This window comes from Pongo pygmaeus, chromosome 14, assembly GCF_028885625.2.
Source record: "Pongo pygmaeus isolate AG05252 chromosome 14, NHGRI_mPonPyg2-v2.0_pri, whole genome shotgun sequence".
Lineage (NCBI taxonomy): Eukaryota > Metazoa > Chordata > Mammalia > Primates > Hominidae > Pongo > Pongo pygmaeus.
The window spans coordinates 108,717,120-108,735,597 of NC_072387.2; the positions used below are offsets into that span (position 1 = coordinate 108,717,120).

Below are 18,478 nucleotides of genomic sequence, written 5' to 3' on the forward strand. Positions count from 1 at the left end.
AGGCAGGCAAATGAAAGAGAACTGTTCTCAAAACAGAGATGATTGTGAAGAAAAATGAAAAACAGATGGAAAAGTGCCTGAAACTTTAGAAGAAAATACATAAAGTCATAGAAAGTTATTATTTGGGCCAGACTCGGTGGCTCACGCCTATAATCCTAGCACTTTGGGAGGCTGAGGCAGGCAGGTCACTTGAGGTTGGGAGTTGGAGAGCAGCCTGGCCAACATGGTGAAACCCTGTCTCTACCAAAAATACAAAAATTAGCCAGGCGTGGTGGCGTGCTCCTGTAATCCCAGCTACTCGGGAGGCTGAGGCATGAGAATCTCTTGAACCCAGGAGGCAGAGATTGCAGTGAGCTGAGATCGCGTCACTGCACTCCAGCCCAGGTGACAGAGCCAGACTCCATCTCAAAAACAAAAAAAGTTATTATTTGTATTTTAGAAAAAGCCATTTGGCCATTCATTCTAATTGTATCCAAACCTATTAAAACTTAACTTTCTTTAGCATGAATAATTTAAAGGCAGTGGGAGTGAAACCGTCTTGCCCCATGTTTCACCTTCAGGAAGCAGAGGGAGACCTGACCTCCTGGAGATGTCCTGAGGAGGGTGGGACACACAAAGGTACAGGACAAAGGTGCAGGTTCCAAAAGGGTCTTCATGAGAACAGAATGCCAGAGGACAGCTCTCCAAGCAGAAAATGATCGCCATTCCCACAGTCACGCTGTTGGGGAGTTCATTCCTTGGCCTGTCCATGTGTCCATTCACCCATCCGCCCATCTGTTCACCTGTCCTTACATCCAGCCGTCAGTGACAGAGTGGCAAGTCATGTGCTACGTGCAGGGAGAGGTGCAATGAGTAGCAAAGCCACGGGCCTCATTGTGTCAGAGTTTCTAAATAGCTGGACTAAAAATGACATATCCTGTCAGATGTTAATTATTTTGTAAAATTAGATGTTTTAAAAATTAGGCGATAAAGATTTTTTAATGTCAAGCATATAATGGAAAGCACTAAAGGTATTAGGAAGAAAATACACCTGCCACTCACGGCCAACGATCCTTAATATTTTTCTTGAGTTTTTTTAAATATACATTTAAAAATATATAATATGTAATCAATCACAACATTACATTGCTATGAAACTTATCCAAACATGGTCATACCTTGCCAGAATCCTGTATCATTTTGACATTTTCAGAACCAAATTTATCCGAGTACAGTTTAAGGAGTCTCTGAGAAATTTCCGACAGCGGTGTGAGTTTGGGTTCCTTGTAAATATACTCCTTTCCATCTTCATCTTCAAAGAATCCCTGTGACATAAAGCACAATTAGAGCTATCTCCGAATGTAAGCCCAAGGCTTACCACCTAGGAAGCGTTCTTTTATTACAAGGGGGGAAAAAAAAGGAATGAGTCTAAAAATCCTACTTAAATGGGTTTTCTGATGAGAAAGAAAATGCTAGTAACATGAAGTCTAGGTGCAAAGATAAAGGAAAAACACAAAATTGCAAACTTATTCAAGAATGCAGTCATTAAGTGTTGAGTGAAATGAGAGATTCTGGATACAAGACTGTGCTGTCCCAGGGAAGTCTAATGGGAGTCAAGCCTGTTTCACTTTCCCAAGAAGCCGAACTCACTAGAAAATGATGAGCAGCCCACGACAGGCAGGCTCAGAAGTGGACACGCCTCCCTTCTCCTGATGGTTCCCATGCACACAGGATTTTACAGCATGAACTGAAGCATTTGGGGGTCTGGAGCAGGTTTAGTAAAAGTTATGTAAAGCTTGTATAAATTGTATTCTGTTTTACCGATGAGAAAAAAATATTAAAGACCTGTAGCTCAATATCAGAAAATATTTTCATATCACCAGTCATCATCTGTTTTAGCACCAATCATGTTTGACTACAAGGCTTAGAATTGCATGGGAAGTGAAAAAGGTTGAAAATTAAAAAGTCCAACTGGGGTTAATGTTTAAAAGAAAAATTTTTAAAGTTTCTCATGTAAATTAAGAGAGAGAAAATGGTGCACAAAACAGTAAAAAAAAAAAAAAAATGCAAGCTAGCATGAAACAAAAAACATCCACATCAAACTAGGAGTTTAGATGCAGTAATTTCACTATATTACTTGCTTTTTAGGCATTTACTGTAATTACCTCCACATCTGTTTCACTGTCTGTAAACTGGTATTGCTATAAAGTTATAAAAGACAATAACAGAATAAATTGTAGGTTATATAATGCTCATAGAAAACCACACGCCCTAAATATATGTATTATAATTTATACCATTTAATAATGTTAGAGACTTGAAGGTTAAAATTTAAGTTAAATTTAGATAAACCCTTTTCTATAGGGTTTCTGAAATACTGTAACTGTAAATATACTTGTGGAGATATTATATTACAAAGGATAAAGATGCACAGGCACAAAGGACACCAGGAAGTCTTAATTTTGGTTTAAAACATGCAATATAGATATATAAGAAAACAGGTGATTTATTTCTGTAAGTGGAATAAAATGTTAATTTTTTTGGAGTTTGTAATAACTAGACAGATAAACATACAGACTTGAAAAGGAAACTTGCAAACCACACTGAAGTACCAAAGATGTTGCTAAGAATGTCTTATGGAGGAAGAACTTACCGCTGCCTTAAGAAAGTAATAAAGAAAAGACAGGAAGAAAGAAAAAAAGCAGAAAGTTTACTACTGAGGAAGATAAGAATCATACTAAATATGACAAATTCATCAAATTAGCAATTACAGAAAACAGAGAATTTATAAGATATAACTTTATTATAGTTTTTTTTTTTTTTTTTTTTTTTAAAGGACTTAGGACAGTCTGCAGAATGGACAGGAGGCTCACCTGCCCAAAGAAGGCTACCCGGAAGTAGGTCCCCAGAAGCCTGCGGCCCGAGTGCATGACCTCGGTCACTTTGCTGTAGGCCCGGTGCAGCGTGTCATACAGATGGGCCAGCCTCTGGAAAGCAGAACAAAGCCCATTTCTTCCCATGTGCAAACAGAAGAATCGATTTTGAAATAACAAATGTGATAATGGAGGTGAAAAGTCCTTGAACTTGAATAAAAATACACACACACACATTTTGGCTGCACAACTTGTAGTGATCATTAATGAATGGTAACATTTCCTACCCAAAGGCCAGCCCACATGTGAGGACCCATCACATTTCCACATTAGAGTAAGCAAACCCTGTTTTCAAATTAAGGCACGATGTCAGAGATGGTTCTCCAGTGTGACTCTTGGCCTTTGCTTTTCCTGCTCCATTTGATATGCCTAGAGAAACTGGGTGACCTCCCAAGCCCAGGATGGACGGAAGGGACACCATTTTTTCACGCAGGTGGAGTAAGGAAGAGTTCTGAGAAAAGGGACACCTGGTGATCACAAAACTCTGTTCATGGCAGCCTTTCAAAAGTGGAGTGCCGGGTGGTTACCCTGTAGTTTGACATGTGGGGGTCTCCACAGAGGCGGGGCCCAGGTCTGGGTGATACCCGATGACTATTTGGAGATGATGACTGGCCACCACCTTCAGCGTAACGTGGAGGGTCAGAGACTCACCCACTCATCACTGGCCTGTGGCCTGCTTCCTCTCTCGCACATACGCAGATCTGGGTAAATGTCACAGCGTCATGCTCTCAAACAAGAAAAAAACAAAAAGGCACTCCCATACCTCAAAATCCCTCCGCTTCTCATAAATGGGGATGATGAGTTTGTAGATGTCGGCGATGAGCTCATAGCGCTCGGCTTTCCAGAGTCCATCTGCGCATTGCTCAAGGAGCTCCATCAGCACGTCCTGATCAAAGAGGAGGGCCAACAGCATGAGAAGAGCATTACGGGGAATGTGACATGGCACCCCTCGCAGAATGCTAAGTGCTTCTGCGAGGAGGAACTTTTCACAACAGACAACATGTGTCAACACTCACTTCCACACTTATAACTACATTCTTTTTTAGGGAGCCATTTTTTCATCACCACATTCTTTTTTAGGGAGCCATTTTTTCAATCATGGCCACAAGCAAAAACGAAAAAGGATCACCCTCCACAACTGCGTAATACGTGGAAAAACTGACACTGATACCATCACAGGGGCTCTCAATTTTTGTTCCTAGTTGTCTTAATAAATATCATCCAGAAATTTGTTTTTCTTTTCTGAGGAACAATGACAATGCTAAGACATGGAGCCTTACTAAGCATGATTTTAACACAAATTAAAGGGATTTAGTGATGGAGTGTGGTGGGCACCGTGCCTGCTTCACCTTGGACATTTCTACCAATTGAAGTTTGGGTAGTTACTCTGCTTCCACTAAAGCCCTTGAACTTTGGAGGAAGTTAACACTACCTATGGCTCAAGAATTGTGGCCTGGACTTACACTAATCAGCACAAATCTATTTCCTGGCCACAGTCATTACTTCATCGTGGGTGGACATGTGATCTAAGCAGGCCAATCAGGGTGAATTTTAGGACCCCAGCTTGGAATTCTGAGAAATGCTCCTACCAGACTGTAGCTTGGCTGAGCTGGCATTCATCTCATGGCCATGGAAGGGGGCCTGTCTGCCTTAGTAGCAGAGTGAAGGGCCTCCCTTCTGCTGCTCAGCAAAGTGATCGTGTCATGAATAACTCTGTTAAAGGTTTGGATTGATTGATGTTAATCTCTCCGTGCAATTTCCCAGTGGGATCCAATACTTGATCTCTAATGTTTAAGCCCATTTTAGAAGGGTTTCATTAATGATGCTGAATTAATTTTAATTTGTTGATTTATTATAAATAGCTTTGGTAAAGTGTCTATTCAAATCTTTTGCTCATTTTTCTACTGGATTGCTTATTTTATTATTGAATTTTGAGAGTTCTTTATATAGTGTGGATAAAAGTCCTTTACCAGATAGGTGATGATTTGTAACTATTTCTCTCAATCTGTGGTTTGTCTCTAGGTTTTTTTTTTAATATTAAATTTAATTTAGCTTTTTTGAGACTGGGTCTTGCTCTGTTGCCTAGGCTGGGGTACAGTGGCATGATCTTGGCTCACTGTAACCTCTGCCTCCCAAGTAGCTGGAATTACAGGTGTGCACCATCACGCCCGACTAATTTTTTGTATTTTTGGTAGAGATGGGGTTTCATCATGTTGGCAAGGCTGATCTTCAACTCCTGCCCTCATGTGATTAGCCTCAGCCTCCAAAAGTGCTGGGATTACAGACGTGTGCCACAGTCCCCAGCCTATGTCTAGGTTTTCTTAACAGTGTCTTTTAAAGAGCAGAAGTTTTTAATTTTACAAAGTTTATCAAGTTTTTATTTTCTGGATTGTGCTTTATATGTTATATTTAAGAAATATTTATCTAACCCAGGTTCACAAAGATTTTCTCTTATGTTTTTTTCCAGAAGCTTTATAGTTTTACATTTTACATTGTAGACTATGATCCATTTTGGGTTATTTTCTAATGAAGTGTAAATATTCTTTTTTACATATGTATATCCTATTGTTTCAATACCATTCAATGAGAGACTATGTTTTCTCTATTGGATTGCCTTTGAAGCTCTGTCAAAAATCAACTGATCATAAGTGTGTGGGTCCATTTCTGGACTCTCTGTTTTGTTCCATTGATATATGTGCCCATCCTTGTGCCAAACCACAGGGTATTTTTTATGCTACTGTAAATAGCACTGTTTTAAAATTTTGATGATCACTTTAAAGGAAAGTGCTTTGTTTGAATAAGATTAAATATCACCCAGCTTGTTTCTAAAAATTATATTAAGTAATCATGAACTATACAGTAAAACCATAGTATAAGAATGAAGAAGGTTAATTTTTGTATACTAATCTTGTATCCTGTGATCTTGCTATATTGACTTAACAGTTTTAGTAGCTTATTTTCCAAGTTCTTTGGGATTTTGTCTTTATAACTATGTCTTATGTGAATATGGAAAGATTTATTTCTTTTTCTTGCCTTACTACACTGGCTAGAACCTCCAGCATGATATTGAATAGTCAGTAAAGCAGGTATTATGGTCTTGTTCCCAATTTTAGGGGCAAAGCATTCAGTCTTTCACAATGAAATATGACGGTAGCTATAGGTTTTCTGTAGACAGTCTTTTTGTTTTCAGGTTAAGGAAGTTCCTTCTATTCCTTGTTCTTTTTTTTAAAATTATGAATAGATGTTGAATTTTGTCAAATACTCTTTATGCATCTACTGAGAAAATCATACGGTTTTTCCTATTTATTCTGTTGATATGATGAATTAATTTGATTGGCTTTTCAATGCAGAGCCAACTATGCACTCCCAGAACAAACCCTACGTGGTCATGCTGCATTTCTCTGTTTTATGTATTGCTAGATTCAATTTACTAATATATTTTTTTAATTTTAATTTTTTAATTTTTTTTTTTTTTTTTTTTGAGACAGAATTCCACTGTTGTTGCCCAGGCTGGAGTGCGACAGCATGATCTTGGCTCACCACAACCTCTGCCTCCCAGGTTCAAGCAATTCTCCTGCCTCAGCCTCTCAAGTAGCTGGGATTACAGGCATGTGCCACCATGCCCGGCTAATTTTTTGTATTTTTAGTAGAGACAGGGCTTCTCTATGTTGGTCAGGCTGGTCTTAAACTCCCGACCTCAGGTGATCTGCCCACCTCAGCCTCCCAAAGTGCTGAGATTACAGCATGAGCCACTACACCCAGCCTTCAATTTGCTAATATTTTATTAAGGGTCTATAGTTGCTTTTGAAAAAGTTTATACCCTTCACAATACTGTAAATGAAGGGCAAGGCCTGTGTTTTTCATTACCAGCCCTAATGTTTCACTACAGGACTAATGCCTACAAAGATTACAGATTCAAAGTAAATAAACATTTCTAAAGCAGTTGTGACTCAATTTACCAGAAAACGCTATCTAAGCAAGACCATTTACCTCCTATATCATATTTATAGCACACGAGTCATAAAAGTGTCATTGTGTGACTGAACTCTGTACCGGTGCTTATTAAAAGGTACATCAGTTTTCTCCTGCTTTTATTGCAGGTCTCATAAATACAAACACTAAAGCCAGATACATGTAGTAACCACCATAGCAGCAAAAGACACGAAGAAATCAGAAAAGGTTTTCACACCAACTCTTTTCCTTTGTATCTGTATTATAAAGAAGTACGTCTTTTTTTGTTTTTGTTTTTAAGACAAGAGTCTCATTCTGTCACCCAGACTGGAGTGCAGTGGCACAATCTTGGCTTACTGCAACCTCTGCCTCCTGGATTCAAGTGATTCTCCTGCCTCAGCCTCCCAAGTAGCTGGGATTACAGGCGTGTGCTACCATGCCCAGCTAATTTTTGTATTTTTAGTAGAGACAAGGTTTCATCACATTGGCCAGGCTGGTCCCAAACTCCTAACCTCAAGTGATCCACCCACCTCGGCCTCCCTAAGTGTTCATGCCTATAATCCCAGCACTTTGGGATCCCAGGCACGGTGGGCGGATTGCTTGAGCTCAGGAGTTCAAGACAAACCTCAGCAACATAGTGAAACCCCATCTCTATAAAAAATACAAAAAAATTAGCTGGTCATGGTAGTACATGCCTGTAGTCCCAAGTACTTGGGAGGCTGAGGTGGGAGAATGACTTCAGCCCAGGAGGAGGAGGTTGCAGTGAACTGAGATCGCACCACTGCACTCCAGCCTGGGTGACAGTCAGATTCTGTCTCAAAATAAAATAAAATAAAATAAAATAACCTTAATTTTTACTAGGCTGTATAATCTATGTAATCCCACAGGGTCTCATACACATTGGGTAGTCCAGTATCTATCAGATGAGTGAATCAATTGTGTACTTTTCTTAGTAATATTAACGATATTACTAGATAATAATAGCTGTCCTTGTCTGTAAGAAGCTAAGATTCCCTTTACCAAAGCCTTGCATTTCTGGCATATCTTAGGTCAAAGACATTGCCAGCGTGTATTTACTATCTTTACTCTCAGCGGTGTTGTGGGACTGCAGTAGAGGTGGAAGAATTCTAAGAGGACCCAGCTTCCCATGGGGAAGACATATTGTATAACAAGGCATCCTTCTGATAATGAAACCATCAAGGGCATGGAACTTTTCCCATTTTAAAACTGTCCTTAGGTTTACTTACAGACTAATCATTTGGCCCCTTCAGTTCTCATTTTTGGGCCTTTTCAAAGAGAAACGTAAAGTTTTTTTGTTTGTTTGTTTGTTTGTTTTGTTTTTTTTGAGACGGAGTCTCCCTCTGTCGCCCAGGCTGCAGTGCAGTGGCACGATCTCGGCTCACTGCAAGCTCTGCCTCCCGGGTTCATGGCCATTCTCCTGTCTAAGCCTCCCGAGTAGCTGGGACTATAGGTGCCCGCCGCTGCACCCGGCTAATTTTTTGTATTTTTAGTAGAGATGGGGTTTCACCGTGTTAGCCAGGATGGTCTCAATCTCCTCACCTCGTGATCCACCCGCCTTAGCCTCCCAAAGTGCTGGGATTACAGGCATGAGCCACCGCGTCCGGCCAAGAAATGTAAAGTTTTTGTGGAAAACTACAACCAGCCCACTAGTAAGCCATGGTCCACACAGTAGATGTAAATCTACAATGACACCCTGTCCATTGTGGATCAGATTGGAGACATAAAGAGTCTTAACTCCACGCCATACCAGTTATAGCATAATAATAATCTGGTACAATTTTAATGCAATCTCATTAAAAATGAAAAATTCTTCTCAAAGAGTTACCAAAGTTACAACTATGTGTCCTCACCACCACATCATTGAGTCACCCATCTATTGTATCATTTGTTCAAATATTTATCAAGCATCTACTACATGCAAGGCACAGTGCTTGACACTGGGGTTATAACACAAATCTATATAAATAGGATTAAGTTTCTATAATTTATAAAAATTACTCAATAGTTTTTTACCAAAGGCGAAGGGCAGGTTTTGGATGGTCTGTTAGGCTATGTGTCATGAATGGAATTTCCTTCCTCAAAGACACACACGGTCATCCTCAGAGCAGCCAGAACTGACGTACTAGAGACTCAAGACTAACAACCAGAAGAGACGTGATATACATGGTAAGACACGGAGGACAGAGGAAAACCCAACGAATTCAAATACATGCCCAAGATGCAAGTCGCAGGGGCAGGCACTCTGACTTGAGAGCAATGGGTACTGATTCATTTAACAGTAGCCAGTGAGTCCCTGGGCGGTAGTGAGGTCAGGTAAAGAAAGAACAGTCGGGTGAAGAAATGCTCCCTGTCTCCTAGAGCCCAGAGTCTCGTGTGGGCGCTAGGTCCAGGAAGAGATAGTAAAAGATGGCGGAGTGCACTGATAATGAAATGTGCAGGGAGGCAGGAAGGAGCGGCGTCTGTCCAGCCACAAGGGAAGGTGAGGCATGGAAAGCTGAGGAGAGTGACGACTGGCTGGGTCTGAAAAGAGGATCGGGTTAGTCAGGTGAAAGTGAAAGGTGGGAGTGGGAATACGAAGGAAAAGAGAGGAGACAGCCCAGGTTGCAGGAACAGCCCAAGCAAAGGCAAGAGGGTGAAGGCAGCACAGCACGGGAGGATTTACATGTAGTTTGAGGGCCTGGAATCTAAAATTGCAATCAGAGTGGTAAGAGATGAGGCTGCGGAGGTGGGAAGGGATATGTTCATTGAACTGGCACACTTGGAGCTTCCTAAATCAAACATAAATTAATAATCAACTGTAGCTAATTTTATGAGACATAAAAACGTATATAGACACACATCAACTACCATAACAGACAATAAGGTATTATATAAGGAAAATCTTATTACTTGCTTTTAAAATGATGGTCTGTGTATCCAAGCAAGATATCTGTATACAGCAGGCTTTCAGGTATATTTTAAGTAGCCCTAGATTTAGTCAGTTATCAAATATATGCCAAACAGAATTTATGGGTGGTCTCCTGAGTCAAATGTTTTTAACTGATAGACTAAGATTTGGGGTTTTTTGTTTGTTTGTTTGTTTGTTTGAGACAGGTCTTGCATGTAAGACATGCTTGTTTCCCCTTCCCCTTCTGCCATGATTGTAAGTTACCTGACGCCTCCTAGCCATGCTTCCTGTTAAACCTGCGGAACTGTGAGTCAATTAAACCTTTTTTCTTTATAAATTACCCATTCTCAGGTAGTTCTTTATAGCAGTGTGAGAACAGTTTAATACACCCAGCTTTTTTTTTTATTATTATTATTTTGGTAGGGACAGGGTCTCACTATGTTTCCCAGGCTGGTCTTGAATTCCTGGGTTCACATGATCCTCCAGCCTCTGCCTTCCAAAGTGCTGGGATTACAGGTGTGAGCCACCACATCTAGCCTAAACTATGATTTGAATACATGCTATTTTTACTCTTGTGTAGTCAAATTATAAACAACTGAATAGTTTAATAACAATGAAACCTGAATTTAAGTAGCATATAAGTACTGATATATGATATATGTATGTACCACATGATATAGATAATTGAGTTCATTATGGGAGAACCTGTTATATTTGCTTAAAAAAAAAGATGGGCTTCAACAAGGGAGAGTCTCCAAAATGGCTGGGAAATAGGAAAGTTTGATAAAGTAGATAGAGCTTAGTAAGTAATTATGAAATAAGTCTCACAGTTTGATGGTTATCAAGAACTAGGAAATAACAAATCATTAAGTTTTATACTCTACTGAACATTATTTTGTCTTCTTTTCTGACTCAGAGGCCATTCAAATTCTATAGTTTATCAGTCCAAATGTCACTTATTATTATAAATAAATGGTATTATACACTATAAAAAGCAGAGTTAGCACAGATTTTACCCAATAACAAACTAAAAATAGCTTTTATATTACAAAAGTCAGTCCATCTCTCATATAAGTAGAGTGTGGATTACTGAACATTAAATCCTAATTTAGTAAGCTAAATTATTCAAGTTAATGTCAACTCTATACCTAATCCTTTACAGCTTCTGCATCAAGTAACAATTCTTTGAATAGAAATAACTGGTAATCACCAGCAGTTAAGTTTGAGAGACCATACATCAATACAAAATTATATAGTCACAAAGGCCAAGACACAATAACTAAACATTGGAGCATATATGAATAACATTATCAGCAGAAATTCCAGTTATTAATTTACTTTAAATTCTCAGCAATCACTGCACCTGAAAACCAGAATAAATCCAGACAATGGTCAGATAGTGATAACCTTATAGGGCAGTCATATGGAATGCCTGATGGTTTTATCACTTTGCTTACAATTTAAATTCCAAGATATTTTTTCCCATATTGTTAACATATGCAAAGAACTGTTAAGTAATAACTGGTTGGGGGAAAATATTTTATAATATATTTATATTTTTAATATTATACAATATTTTATAATATTTAAGTCTAGGCTAATATTTTATGATATTAGCCTAGACTTAAAAGGAACTCAGTGCAGCAAGTTCATAAGCCATCAAGGAAGCTTTTAAAAATGTAATTAGCCAGGCCCATTTTAGTGTGCCACAGTGATGCAATTTAAGGCACTGAGCATCTGTCTCTGGAAACAGCACATTAACAGTGTGTGTGTGTGTACGCACATGTGCATGAAAATGCCTGCATGAGCCTATGTCTGTGCAGGGTTATTTAAACATTTTTTCACTGAGATACCATTTGCTCTATTTTAGGATTAATTTAACTAACCTTACCTATGAAGCTAGATGCCATTGGTATTACCTACCATTTGGGAATAACTGCAAATGTGTGACCTGGCTTAGGCAACGGTGTGCTATCACAGCATAATGCGCATTTCTACTATACCATCATTTCCCAAGGTACAGTTGAGGACCACTTACATCAGAATAATCACCTTGGATGCTTATTAAAATACAGATTCCCGGGCCCCACACCCACCCAACAAAATCTGGGTTTGGGGGGTAAGGATGGGCATCTATATTTGTAGCAGGGATCCAACTAATTCCTAAGAACCTGAAAGCTTGAGGATTCTTGCACTGGATGAAACTCTCTGAGGCAGGGACTTTCACTTACACATCCCTGAGCTAGCACACGGCACATGGCCAGCCTATGGAATTTGTCAACATATGTCAATCTAGAAATTTCCAAGTCATGAAGAACTCAGACAACTTCCAGTTCAGACTGGAGGGACTGTGGTTGAGGTGTTTCTCCTCAGAGGGCAGGAAGCAGCAGCAGGAGTGTAGTGTGCTATGGCAGGGATCACAGCTTACTCACTCTCAGACCTCTGGCCCCCAGCTCAGTGCCAAGGAAGCCCAGTCCACATTTGCAAAATGAAGCAGGGCAGTATGTGCTGGCATCCGGCAAAGGCAGAACAGCTACCCAAACTCCACTGGCCAAGTTCCCTACTCACTGCCACTACTGTTGTGGAGAATCGCTGTAACACTGAGGACGTGCCATGTGACTTTCACGGCTCCAGGAGCACTGTCAGGGGTAAAGTGGAGATGAGCTAGCTCTAAAGGTTTAACCGCCACGCTTGGATGAGACGTAAACAGTAATCCCTGAATATGTTCTGTTGATGTCTCTATCTCCTGGGATAGTCTATGGATGTAAACACTTAATGTTTCTTACTGGCAACTATTCCTGAATAGAAACAATTTTGACTAATAGAAGCCAGAGACTGGCCTAGTTAAGTTCATATAATGTTTATTACTTTCAGCAGCAATTCTGCAATGGCGAGACCTGTTGTTCTGTAAAACAACAGTTTTGTGTGCTAGATACAGTCAGTTCTCATCATCTGAGGTAGTTATGTTCTATAAAGTCACTGTGAATTAGTGAATACTTGTCCGCTTCCTAGGGAAAATGCAAGGTTCAGTTCCTGGGAGCCTCTGGTTATAATATTTTCATTAACCAATCAATACCTACACTTGTTTTATGTGTTTTGTTTAAAGACATCTAACTAAATATACATTGTTGATTCATTAACATTAAATATATAGCCAACAGCACTAGAACTCACACCTGAACAAAGCTTATGTAACTCACACATGGCAGCGTTCTTGCACTTAGGAATCCCAGAAAGCACTTAAGCGCTGCCCTGGGGCCGTATTAAACAGCAAACCGCCAACGAAATCTGCACAAATGTGAAAACCACGGCATTAAGTAGACCACCAAAAGGGGGCCTGTTCATGGTGTTACAGGAAAGTGGTCCCCATCCAGATCCCCAGAAAGGGTTCTTGGATCTCATGTAAGAAAGAATTCAGGGCAAGTCCACAGTGCAAAGTAAAAGCAAGTTTATTAAGAAAGTAAAGTGGTGAAAGTACAGCTACTCCATAGACAGAGTAGGGTGTTCCTGAAAGTAAGAGGAGGAACACATCCACCCCAGGTACATTACTCATATATATGGGGAGATGTGCTCTGCTATGAGGATCTGTGATAAAGGATTAATTTTCTTAATTACTGTATTTTGCAAAAATCGATATTATTAGCTTTAAAGAAAAATCAGGAATGCCTTTCTTCTCCAGATATTGAGATATCTGGACACTCTCAAGTCTGGGTCTGTCTAGTAAACATTATTAATTTGATCCCTTAACCATAAACATCTAGAGGCTCAGAATGCCTGACTTTCTGGGAAAGCAGCCCAGCAAGTCCCACCCTCATTTTCCTAGCCCTCACTCAAGATGGAGTCAGTCCGGTTTGAACGCCTCTGACAATGGGATGAGAGCTGCAACAAGAAGCAGAGTGTTGCCTGGTTTGGCCTCAGCTGGAAACATAGTTGAAAGGTAAAATCTTTTGATGCTCTGTACATATCCCTGAATGACCACAAAAGTACCACGGGGTATTGATTTGGGGGCTACAAAGAAATTTCAGCAGATAGGTGGATAATGAGGATCACCTATACTTTCTACTTCTCCCTCTGGAGCTCCTCTGGGCCCTGTTCTCCTGGGCTCTGCTCTGGGAAGCAGACACAGCAGGACTCGTGCATGGCGACTTCCTGTCTGGTTGCTGTTAAGTTTGGCCAAGGACAGGCCCCAGCAGGAGGCTGGGGGGCAGGAGGAGAGTGAGGTGGGCAGTTACTCCTTCCCTCCCTGCGTGGGTGCCCTGAGGAGTCCTTTACTAAAAAGCTCACAGGTCCTGCCAGGTGGTCCTTCTATGTAATTTCTCCCTTTCTCCCTAAGGTTAAGGGGTGACACCCAGCTGCTGCTAACCTCGGGGCACTGCAACGTTCCTTGTTGGCTTCCCTAAACCCTCTCTGAACTTTTAAAAACAGTTCCTTTCTTAGACTTTCTTCAATCTCCCAACTATGCTACCTGCATCCTTCCAGGACCTTGGAACTGCGTTCGTTAACAAGGGAGGGATCTCAGAACGACATGTGGGGAGTTTTGTCACCACAGGAAACTCTGAATTCTTCAATCCACACAGGCTCAGTCTTGAAAAACAAAATTGTGAATAGGAATTGGAGGTTTCTCTCTATTAATCAAAAGCAGCTGGAAAGGAGTCTGCTCTTCGGATCAGAGTCAAGAATTGGTGGAATTGGTACCAATAAAAACTCATCTGAGGCTGCTGCTAAGAGAATTCAGTATTTTTAGGTAGTGTCCCTTAAAAAATCACTTTAGGAGAACATCTCAGGCATTTAATTATATCTAATAACGTAGATGAAAAGGGCAATGATTTTTATTCAACTGTGTTATACACTTATTTCCCATCAGATTTTCCCCAAAGTCCTTCCTCTCCGGCAGAGATTTTCATCTCTCTTTTTCTTGCAACATCCTGGCAGCCAATGCAAAAACGTGCCTGGTAATTTCTGCTTTCCTGTCTTTTAGAACACGTTAGTCTTTCTGCTTCCCGTTAGTTTCAATCTGGATGTGCAAGGCTTGCTCAGGACTTTATAACCCTGCTGTGTCACATCCTAATCACCACAGATTGTCATGTACTATGGACCTTGTTAAAGATTTACTAAGTTTATGCTTCAAGGACAAGGTGACGAATCCATCCTCTGAAAATAGCTGATAAAGGGGTCCTTGTCACAGGCTTAGTTATTACTTAGAGGGGACACCATTCACAATTTCCCCAAGGCTGTATGCACTTGATTTCACAGGCTAATTCATTAGGCTCTAACATAATAACTATCTCAGCCTGTTACTCAATCAGATGAGCAAATGCAAGCTTCATTTTATCAGCTCTGCAGGATAGGTAACTAAAAATAGTCTACTTTCCAATCTTTAATTGTTCCTGGCATCGTTGTTTTCCTTATCTAATTCCAAACAAAATGGTACACTCCAGAGGTCTGACTTGGCAGAGGTGCCAGGGTGGTTTCTGCAAGGAGACAATGCAGTCATGCCTCTTCTCAGAGAAAAACTCAGTTGAAATTTGCCTGAAGTGAGGAGTTCAAAGCCAAGAGTATGTGGGCCTTGATCCTTCAGTGGCAGGTTTCATATTTGAGAGTAAAAAGTAAAACAAACAAACAAAAAAGACCATCCACCCAGGCCTTTCAAGGTGGAGAAACAGCAGAACTGTTAAAACCATGTAATAACCAATCTATTTCTTTTTTTGTAGGATACCTAGAAAATTTTATTGGGGTTTAAATTATCTTAATATTTAAACATGAAGTACACTCAATATGTTATCCTTTTAATTCATGCTTAGTTTTTAATTTTGAGGGCCATTTGAGACTAGACAATTTACAACAGTGGTTCTTAAACTTTTTGAGTTCAAGACCCCTTCGTAGATTTTAAGAATTATTGAGGACCTCAAAGTTTATGTGAATGTTCTCTCTCATTATTTACAATACTAGATATGAAAACTGAAACAAAATTAAGAAGATTTACTTATTAATTTAATGAAAACAATAAACCTATTACATATTTTAAAAATAGCATTTTAAAATAAAAAAGGATATTTTTCCCAAATAAAAAGAGTGAAGAGTAGTAGTATTTTCCGTCTTTACAACTCTCTTTACTGTCTGATTTTGCAGGATAAGCCCAAATGTGCATCCATTCTGCACACACCCTGTTTGACAGGCTGTTTGGGTCATTGCGTACAAAGAAAACCTAGCCTCACAGACATTCAGTAGCAAGAGTACCGCCTCAAAGACTCACTGAAAGGTTCCAGGACCATGCTTAGAGAACCACTGACTTATGGCCTAGCTCATGTCATGAGGATGTGTGTTCAAGGGCCTGCCTCCCTGGCATGAGAATGGTTAAAAGCCCCAGTATCAACCGTATGCCACACCGCTGTGGCCCTGGAAGTCAGGATGAAGCAGGTGCAGCAGAGGCGGAAGAGACTGACTCCTTTCTTGGCTTGCTCTTCCACTCCACGGGAGAAATTGGACAACTTCAATTTCCTTAAAACATGGGCAGGATTAAAAAGCTTTCCCTCAGCTCTTTCATTCTGCCCTGGGCTGACGGGAGGCAGGTACACACAAAGAACCCTTCAGGCAGCTAGGCATGGAAAACGAAACAGAGTGAATGCCAGCAGAAAAGCATTTATTCAAATATCTAGTTTTATGTCAAAACTCTCCAGTTACAGATAAGTGGCTGCAAGGCTAACCTGTTTTAGCAAGAAACTGGAATTTGCAGAACTTGCTATGGTGATCTAATGTCAAACTTGCTGGTCTCTGTGGGGGGTGGGACAGGGTGGTCCTGTCTCCTAAGGGCCCATAGGACCTGGGCCACAGCACACAAGCGGAGGCAGGGACCAAGGCCCTAGACAGGGGTTGCTATGACCAGGACCCGAGTCTGGCCTCTCATGCCTTTGAGTTTGCCCTGGGGAGATGACTGGTGCTGGAGACATTAATTTAAAAGTCAGATTAAAACTAAGAAAACTCATGAGCCAGAGAAATTAACTGCTATAACGAATGAGAAACTTTATGACCAACATATTGGAACTTTTACCGCATGCGCTCAAGCGCTGAGCCTCACTTCATTACAATCAAGCCCCTCACGATCTCTTTCCAAAGAAAGGAGGCACTCCTAGAAGGGGAGAACGGCAGAAGCTTTTGCTGCTCTGCATCAGTTGTCTGGAGAATCATCTCAGTTAGAGCTACGTGTATAAGCAGCAGCTACAGGGAGGAAAAAGCCCTGGTCTGATGCACTAGCAATGCAAACAGCAGGCTCGCAGACACCGCAGTACCTGAAAGCCCACGTGAGTTCAAGCACGCACCTCGTTGAAATGGACATCCTGCATCCCCACGTCTTCCATCATGGAGGCTTCCTCGTCGATGTTTGGGGTAATGACCCTGAAGGCGGAGCATCCTTGTCTAAACATGCCTAGGAAGAGAGGGAGGAGGGACAGTCAGAGTTAGGAACCTGAACGTGGGTGAACCCTGAGGGTTTTTCCTGCCCTGTGTGTTTCTGTGTTGAATGAAATAACGGATTTTGAAATCTCTTAGGCACCAGGCCAGCATTCACGGGGGTACCTGGGGCTACTGTGGCTTTTCTTCCCTATAGTGAACCCTAACCTCTTTCACTTTCTTTTCCTTATCCCTTTTTAATTTTATCTACCTTTATTAAAATGTATGCAATCTCTAAATATTAAACTATAAACTGAGAAATAGGTATTAAATCAAATTAATAGTAAAATAACAATAAGTGAAAATTTGTCTTGGTAGGATGACTCATGCTGAGATACTAAGAAAAATGAAGGCAAAGCCAATATAGGAGAAATGTATGATTCAAAAAGAACTGTTTCCTTCAAGCTGTCACCTCACCCACTCTGGCCGGGGAAGAACACATCTCTCAGATGAGAGCTTCCCCACACAATCCAGGTGTAGCTTCGTGGCCATAATGGTGAGCAGACAGGCTGCCTTAGCTGGTTCCCACCCCAGAGGCCCCGGGGTGGGTGGCTGGCTGCATCAACAGAGGGCATAGATGCCTGGGCACTCTGATTCTCCAAGGGGAAATGGTGTTAGCTTAGAGGCAGGATCAATGTCTGGGATAAGGATGTGTGTTTTTAAGCAATGACAGCCCATTTGGGACCTTTCCTCATCTTAGAGTCACTGGAAAACAGCTTTAAGTCAGTTGGACCACATCAGCTATGCAAAATGATCAAGTGAAGAAGGGCATGAGATATTCCACTACTCTATTTTGAGATAACTGTTCACAATAAAATAAAACAGAAGTAAAAACTTGAATTGAGACTTCTGCATTTAGGGAGAAAGAGGAACACAGGGTATTCTGAAATCAAGCCTTGAAAACGGAGATCCCTAAAGTCAGAGATTTTTCTGCTGCACATGATCCCAGGTTTCTACACTATTCATGGATTATTCAGCATCTGCCACTATCCCAGTTTAGTTTTTATTTTGTTATATGGAAACAAGTCTCCCATGAAAAGCATTAATCTAGGAGCTTGAGGATACATTAACATACAAACTATAAAATTAAAAAAACCAACCACCCATGCTCTAGGCTACATAGTACATTTCACCACATAACTCGGCGCCAATGGAATAACAAAAATGGTGGCCAAGGTGCTTTCCTCTCGTGCCCACAGGAATAGACCACCAGCCAACCAGAGAGCTACAGAGTAGGAGGGAAGGAGAGTGAAGTCTGTCC

At 40.7% G+C, this 18,478-nt stretch overlaps 1 protein-coding gene across 22 annotated transcripts in view; it reads right to left on the reverse strand.

The window, feature by feature from the left end:
• DOCK9 (dedicator of cytokinesis 9) overlaps nt 1–18,478 on the reverse strand; it is a 295,897-nt gene that overhangs the window by 13,106 nt on the left and 264,313 nt on the right. For 17 of the 22 annotated variants that reach the window (XM_054446016.2, XM_054446011.2, XM_054446010.2 and 14 more), the window contains 4 exons: nt 17,088–17,194; nt 3,676–3,798; nt 2,853–2,966; nt 1,158–1,304 (listed from right to left, as the gene is read on the reverse strand). In XM_054446016.2, the coding sequence (XP_054301991.1) occupies nt 1,158–1,304; nt 2,853–2,966; nt 3,676–3,798; nt 17,088–17,194 (491 nt within the window). Of the gene's footprint in view, nt 1–1,157; nt 1,305–2,144; nt 2,181–2,632; nt 2,639–2,852; nt 2,967–3,675; nt 3,799–17,087; nt 17,195–18,478 lie in introns of all 22 variants that reach the window. The other 5 variants (XM_054446021.2, XM_054446022.2, XM_054446019.2 and 2 more) reach the window with 2 other exon arrangements.